The sequence below is a fragment of the Scedosporium apiospermum genome, assembly GCF_000732125.1.
Source record: "Scedosporium apiospermum strain IHEM 14462 chromosome Unknown SEQ_SAPIO_0099, whole genome shotgun sequence".
Taxonomy (NCBI): Eukaryota; Fungi; Ascomycota; class Sordariomycetes; order Microascales; family Microascaceae; genus Scedosporium; species Scedosporium apiospermum.
Window position 1 is genome coordinate 1,570,146 of NW_015971800.1, and position 6,950 is coordinate 1,577,095.

The following is a 6,950-nucleotide window of genomic DNA, read 5'->3' on the forward strand; positions in this document are numbered from 1 at the left end:
GTCCGAATATGTTCACTCATCTTCCGATTCCATCGGTCATGCTACATGACTCGAGATCTCTCATAGAACGTTACATGTCCTCGATCCATGGATACCATTTCTATCGGTTATTAGATTTCAGTCCGCATAACAGGACCCGAGCTCACGAGGTCGAGGATTGAATGTTTACATGACTCGGAAAATGCAACGCGCCGCTTGACCCGTCTCCCTAATTATCCCGGTCTCCCTCACTTTATATTTTCTATTCCCCTCCAGAAAGAGACCCAGTTTATGGTCCTTCCACGGGTCGGCACTTTACCCGCCTTGACGTCAATTCGGCGAGCGGGTTTTTTTGTCCATACTCTTTTTCTTTATGCGAGTTGGGGTCCGGAGAAGCAGGCTTCCGTAGTGTTCCCTCGTTGCATATAAACGAAGTAACTTCAGGAAGAACCTTCTCTCGCAGCTTTGTAAATGATTGCATCTCTGTGTCTCTAAAGTAGAGAAATTGTTGTTCTCGCCTCGAAACGTGCCTTTGCGTGGATTAATCCCGCTGGACGGAAGCGGAACCGCCACTCGCCTACGCTCAAAACAGCCTTCAATGTCTATAAGACTATATTATTACTTCGTGTCTGTTTCGTCAATCGGCAATCTCGCCAGTATCCACCACAGCACAGATCCTTTGCCAACATTGATCCTGTCCAAGCTTCCCGTCTGCGCCAGTTAAACAGCTCTTAAAGCCGAATGACACAACCCATGAAGGAGCTCCCTTACATTACCGTGCCCAATATGCACATATTTCCCCTTCTGTTTTTCACCTTAATGGCGGCCCCACGCTACTTCAACGCGAGGCATTGTCCACCACTTACATAACTACCTCTATTCTCATATCCCGCTTAATACACATAAGGAATGATCCTCCACTTGACCCTCCGCCTATACTCAATCCAATCATCACCGTACTTCCTTAGGCACTTCTGGTCATCCCTGCCATCACGGTGGATGAGCAAGACGCCAAAGTAAAGAACGTAGAAATATGTGAACAGCATGCCCCAACCTCTGGCGGCACCCTGGACAACCTCCCTGCCATCGGCCATGACGAACGCACCCTCGGCCCCGGTGCCCGCCGCAAGGATCGTGTATCCAGCGATGGCCGTCGGCAAACTATACGGCCAGGCCTGGATCCAGTCACCAAAGTAGTTGATGTGACGCGCCGTGCCCCACCAACCCGTGACAAGAAGCTTGCTGCCCGTCTTGGTCTGGATGTACTCGAGGTGCGACACGCGAGGGTCGTTGGGGTTGGTCCGGAAGAGATTCTTCTCGTTGTTGGAGGAGCGGAAGATGTAGAAGCCCGTACCGAGCACGGCGAGCATGGCTGCGATGCCGGTAGGACCGAGGGTGACCGGGTAGATGGAAAGGTAACGCGTCTGGGTCGAGTAGAGGAAAGGCACCCACGCGATGTCACCGAAAGACAGCATGAAGCCGAAACCATCCATGGTGATGTCGATCATGGTGAGGATGGACGACTCGTTAATCCACGAGTCAATGATGTACAGGGATTGGATACCCGCAATGAAGGCGATGCTGTCCGTGATGTAGCCGTAGTTGCGGTACTGCTGAGCGACCCAGGCGGCGTTGAGGAGGAGCCAACCGAGCAGGCCTGGTCGCAGCTCGAACCAGACCTTGATATCCATCTCGCCGATGATGGGGAGCGTGACACGCGGGTTGAGCTCGCGACCAATGTACCAGTCGTACATCATGTTGCCCGTCTGACCGCCGGCTGCGAGCTCGCGCATCTCCTTGTTGCCGGGTTTGACGCTGAAGCTTCGGACGTAGACGAACGTGGCGAGGAAAGTCGCGAGCAGGAGGTTGGCCGTGAAGATCTGGAGGTAGTTGTCGCTGATGTAGGTCCAGAGTGTGAAGCTGGCGCCGGATTGAACAGTACCGGCCACACACACGGCGAGGATGATCATGTGCGAGGTGAAGGCTAAATCGCAAAAGGTTAGATTTCTGAATCATACAAGCGACCAAGGGAGAACGGCATACCATTAAACCGGTACGTGAGACGGCCACCGGTAGCGAGCTCCGTGCCCTGCACCTCGCTCGCGGGGAGGATGCCGTAGAGTAGCGCATTAACCAGGTAGTAGGCCAACACATAGAGCGTAACATTGAGATCGAACACGCCGATGATGCCATCCTCGGGCCAGCCGACCTCACGCTTCAATTGGCCGAGATCGAGGGTCTTGGGGTTTAATAGCGACGGAGCAGGGCATCCCGAAATATCGTTACACGCGAATGTGAAGACATACATTAGGATCGGGAGACCGAAAGAAATCGCAGCGGCACCGAGACTAAGAAAGAGAATAAAGTTAGCGCCACGGAAGGCAATCCGGAAAGGTAAGACCTACGGTCCGCCGAATTCGTAGCCTTCGTGCACCGGCGCACTCACGGCGGGTGTCTTGGATTTTGGTGCCATCTCGGCGCAGGTTTTGCCCCAGGGATAAGGGAGCTTCTAGACAATAGACTGTGGATTCGACGACTTTGACGTTACCGCCGGTGAAAATGTATGAGAAGGAAAAACCTGGCTATCATAAACAAACCCCAAAGTCCGCGGAGGTGATCCTTCCTTTAAACAATGGCGGACGACGCGCGGAGGATGCTCAATTGCAGCTGAGCAACCGGGTCTCAAGCTTCCGGATGAACTGAGCGGTGCAGGGGGTGTTGCCGTGAACCTTATGTAATAAAAAGTCGGCTTCACTTCTTGCTGTTTGTTGGTGGAACACATCTTGGCACTACTCGACACGGAGCAACTGTCAAACCGACCTGCCTGGCAGCCAGCATCCGCGGACATTCGGTCATAAACATGTCCGTTGGCAGTGAATGCAAGCTGCACCTCATAATAACTGTGAAACACCAACATTCAGAGATATCGAGGGAAGAGCGGCCAATTTAGGGAAATGACGTCACGTGACTAAATGTTGTCCCTCCAGCTGTGACGACTTAAGTAATAAGGCCAGGGACAGCCGAAACCTGGAGCAAGGCTGACTCCAAGCTAGAAGAAGGGGATCCAATCAAACTTCATGAAGTTTGCACGATCCACATCATCACTTTCCTCCCAAAGCCTCATTTTCCAACCAACAGTGTGCTCTTTCTGTGGACCATCAGCAGGTTCAATTGGCTGCTCTTCTTTATACTTCCTTTCCCATCTGTGCAGCAGAAATTCGTGCGACTTCAGCCAAGAGACCCGGAATGCAGAGGGGGCTGTGCTGAACATAGTCTCTGCAAACTGGGGGCTCAATCCGAAGGCTCAGTCATCGACCATATCGTCCAAACCCATCCACTGATCTCTCCCATCTCGCCATGCGTCTCCCCTCAACGACACAGCTCTTTCTCCTGTTCGGGCCAGCGCTTATTCCGCTTGTCTCAGCCGAGTCCAAGACCAGCAGCACCAGCGAACCCGTGCCGGCATGCACCGCTAGCGGGGGTTCTGCCGCGATAGGTGGCTTCTTCGATCTCCGGCCAGACATTGCGGTACCCCCCGATGACGAAGGCAAATCGAGAAAGAGGGTGGTGACGAGCGATTACCATGCGAACGGGTACGACTACAACTACAACTTCACGTTAAATATTTGCGCGCCGGTGGTGAAGCCCGTGAAAGATGTGGTTGGAGTGGAAAAGGCGTTGTGGCAGAACGTGAGCGCATACTACACGTCCGAAGACGGAGATATTTTTTCTATAGGGTAAGTTGCCTCGGATATGTTCATTCGAACGAGGTGCAATGAAGATGTTTCAGGACAATGTCTCACATTTGCATCTTGATTATACAGGCAGGAGTCTATGAAACTACAGACGAGAGGGCGGAAGCTCGTACTCCAATACAGCGGCGGATCGCCGTGCGACAAAAAGTCGAAGACCAAGCGAACGGCTAGCTCCGTCCACGAGGGAGCGACATATAGATACGAGGACTACACTGATGAGGAAGAAGTGGACCTCGATGGCCCCGTAACGCCTACTCGAACGAAGGACGACGACAAGGGTGATGACGAAGACGACGAGAAGGAAGATAAGTCAAAGAAGGGTGATAAGAGGCGGAAGTCGACGACGATTTCGTTCCTCTGCGACCACGATCCGCTGGCAACCCATGCAGCCGTTCATTTCGTTGGATCTGACCCTGACGAATGCGCTTACTTCTTTGAGGTGCGGTCCCAGCATGCCTGCATCGCCGCAGAGCCCCACCATCCGGGAACGATTGGTCCGGGTGGGGTATTCGCACTCATATTTGGCATCGCGCTCGTGGTGTATTTTGCCGGTGGCATCGTGTACCAGAGGACCGTTGCGCATGCACGTGGGTGGAGGCAGCTTCCCAACCACAATATCTGGCAGGGCATTTGGAACTTTATATCGGTGTGTCATTCCATTGATGTTCTTAGGAAGCTAAGAACTACACTAGCTATCAGTGCTAGCTATCAGTGCTGTGCTAGTTATCAGTGTTTGAAGGATCTGCTAACCCGTCTCGTCCTAGGACTTTGTCATCATTGGCGTGTCTTCTTGTGCCAGGCTCCTTCCCGGTCGCGGAGGTGGATATAGGCCCCTTTCGAGATCTCCCACGAATTGGCGAAACAGGGACGATGAGAATAGGCTCATCGACCAGCTTGACGAGGAGTGGGATGATTAGACTTGGCCGGCCAGTGTTTCAATGATAAAACCTATTTTCCTTTTTCTTGTTCTATTTTTCTTGGTCATAGAGTGGCTTTGGGCTGGGGTTTCTGCGAGGGCGCATAGGGCATACAACACGCACACACACAGAGAGAGATATACTCCCACTGGTTTCAACATCGCTCGTTATTTGTAAAATTAGAAGGCGGGGCTCTTGTCCTTAACTGACTGCATATGTAGCCCATTCCTTTTTTGGGCTAAGTTTCAGTGTTCTTATCCATGCCAGTCTTTCATGCATCGATCCAATCTTCCCCCCCTCAACGCAGCGTCGTCTCATGAATTCTCCGTCCATGCTCCCACCCAGTCCTACTTCGTACATGTGCTAGGGAATGTATTCGACACGTGTACAAGGATGCGTGAAATCCCTCGTGCCAGGGGGGAGGAGCTATTCCTCCCCTCGCAGGACGGAAACGGCTAGGGCTCACAGTCCTCTCGCCCTCCTTAGCTTGTGATATTCATACTACAGAGGGTAAAAGGGGGAAGCGGAGACAGTTTTCCATCAGGTCGTTGGCTTGATCTCGAGAGGACGTGCTCACGATGCGGCCCAACGGACGAGATGGCGTGCCACACGTGAATTTGGACATGGTCAAATAGGGAGCGATGGAGTGTATAGACCCTGTCTAGCCTGGCTGGGCACTGCAAGCGATGGTAGGATTTGGCGTTATAGATCAACTTGATGCTTGTCCGTCGGTCAGAGTAGTGTGCGAAGTAGCGTAGTGTGGCTGTTGGTTACCCCTTCCGAAGGACGAAGGAGGGGTTAATCCACGCGGGGGCTCAGGAAGCGGTGGAAACTGAGGTATATAGTGGAGATAGGTGGGTGGTGGTGGGGGTGGATAATGATACTACGAGGTAGCTTACTACTGTACGTCGATCAAGGGATCGTCCCGAGATCAATATCTACGAAGTACACTATCTTGACGGACGTGAAGGGGGGTTAGTGCGAAATAGTGTAGTGTACGCTTGGTGCGCCATGTACGAGGTATGCATGAGGTTGACGGGGCAGAGGAAGAGGGGGCAGGCCGCAGACAGGAGGATTGAGGGGTCTGCAGTGCGACGATTGCCACATGATGCACTGCTGCAACGGCGCTGCTTGGCTAGCCTGGCTGCCAGCGTTGATTACTGCTTGTCCTTGGAGGGTAGTCGATGTGGTCGTTGATGTGGTTGTTGATTTGATGCTTCGTATGTGCTGGGCTGTACCTTCGTATGGCTTCGTACGAAGGAAGACGCGGAAAGCAAGAAGCTCCCAGCCCGTGAGATTCTTGAGGACTCATCCAAACATTGAAGGATCATGCATTTGATGATTGTATGTAAGTTTCGGGCAGGCGGGGCCAGCACAGGCCATTGTCATTTCACAATGGAAGCTGCGACTGCGTGCTCCTCTTGATATCGTATAGTCTGGGTGCACCTACCACATATACAGGATTCCAAACCTCCAAGCGAACTTGTTCCTACCAAGACAAGCAAGACCGGGGTACAAACTACGATGTCGTGTATTCTTGATGTTATGCTCTAAACTAGTTTTTCTTTGGATTTCTGATCAATATCGAATCAACATCCTCCTTCGTAGCGTACTCTCGGAGTTCCATTGGAATCAAGCCAAGCTGACTGGGGGTTGCACCCCCTTCCGCCACGTGGAAATGGAAACGAAACCAACGAGCCCGGATTTACTCAGCGGAATAGTGACTGGCCCAGCCACCCTGTCCCTGCTATGCCTATATGCGGCTGACTATTGATGCCACATCAATGATCCGTGGCACGCTCTGCACAGAGCACAGAGCCTATCCCGAGTTAGGTCATCCCTATTCCTTTCCGATCCTAGTATGCACTAACATCAATCCTGCTTGTGTCCGCACTAGCTCGATAGAGCAACTGAGCAACGGACCGAGCTCGTGCACCTGCTAACTCGCCAACTCTGCGCGAGTAATTCGGTGCACCATCACTGTTGTTAGTTACGAAGTAAGAGCAAAGGACCGCCCGCTATTTCGAAGCTCGTGCTTCATCGGACCTGTCTGGCTCTTGGCCTCATTCCCTCGTTGATGCCCAGTGCTTCTCCGCCAAACCGGTCCCTTGCATGCTCATCGCACCAGATGAACATGCGAGGCACAGGGAAAGGGGGAATATTATGGATATGATGGCGGAATTACACCTGCAAGGATGGCTATCCACACAGAAGGCTCGAGCTTGTTGTGGTGGGACGAAGATGGACCCAAACCAAACTTTCGAGGATCGACGCAGCCGAACAATTGAGAGAGGCAACA

The 6,950-nt window shown here is 52.5% G+C and overlaps 2 protein-coding genes across 2 annotated transcripts; one reads left to right on the forward strand and one right to left on the reverse strand.

The window, feature by feature from the left end:
* Positions 1–872: 872 nt before the first annotated feature.
* Positions 873–2,452, reverse strand: SAPIO_CDS5871 (Delta(14)-sterol reductase; the record flags this gene model as incomplete). The annotated part of the gene is made up of 3 exons (XM_016788109.1): positions 873–1,963; positions 2,023–2,327; positions 2,385–2,452. The coding sequence occupies 3 exons, from the start codon at positions 2,450–2,452 to the stop codon at positions 873–875; spliced, it is 1,464 nt and encodes a 487-aa protein (XP_016642425.1).
* An 884-nt stretch (positions 2,453–3,336) lies between these two features.
* Positions 3,337–4,651, forward strand: SAPIO_CDS5872 (uncharacterized protein; the record flags this gene model as incomplete). The annotated part of the gene is made up of 3 exons (XM_016788110.1): positions 3,337–3,716; positions 3,804–4,380; positions 4,499–4,651. The coding sequence occupies 3 exons, from the start codon at positions 3,337–3,339 to the stop codon at positions 4,649–4,651; spliced, it is 1,110 nt and encodes a 369-aa protein (XP_016642426.1).
* Positions 4,652–6,950: the final 2,299 nt, after the last annotated feature.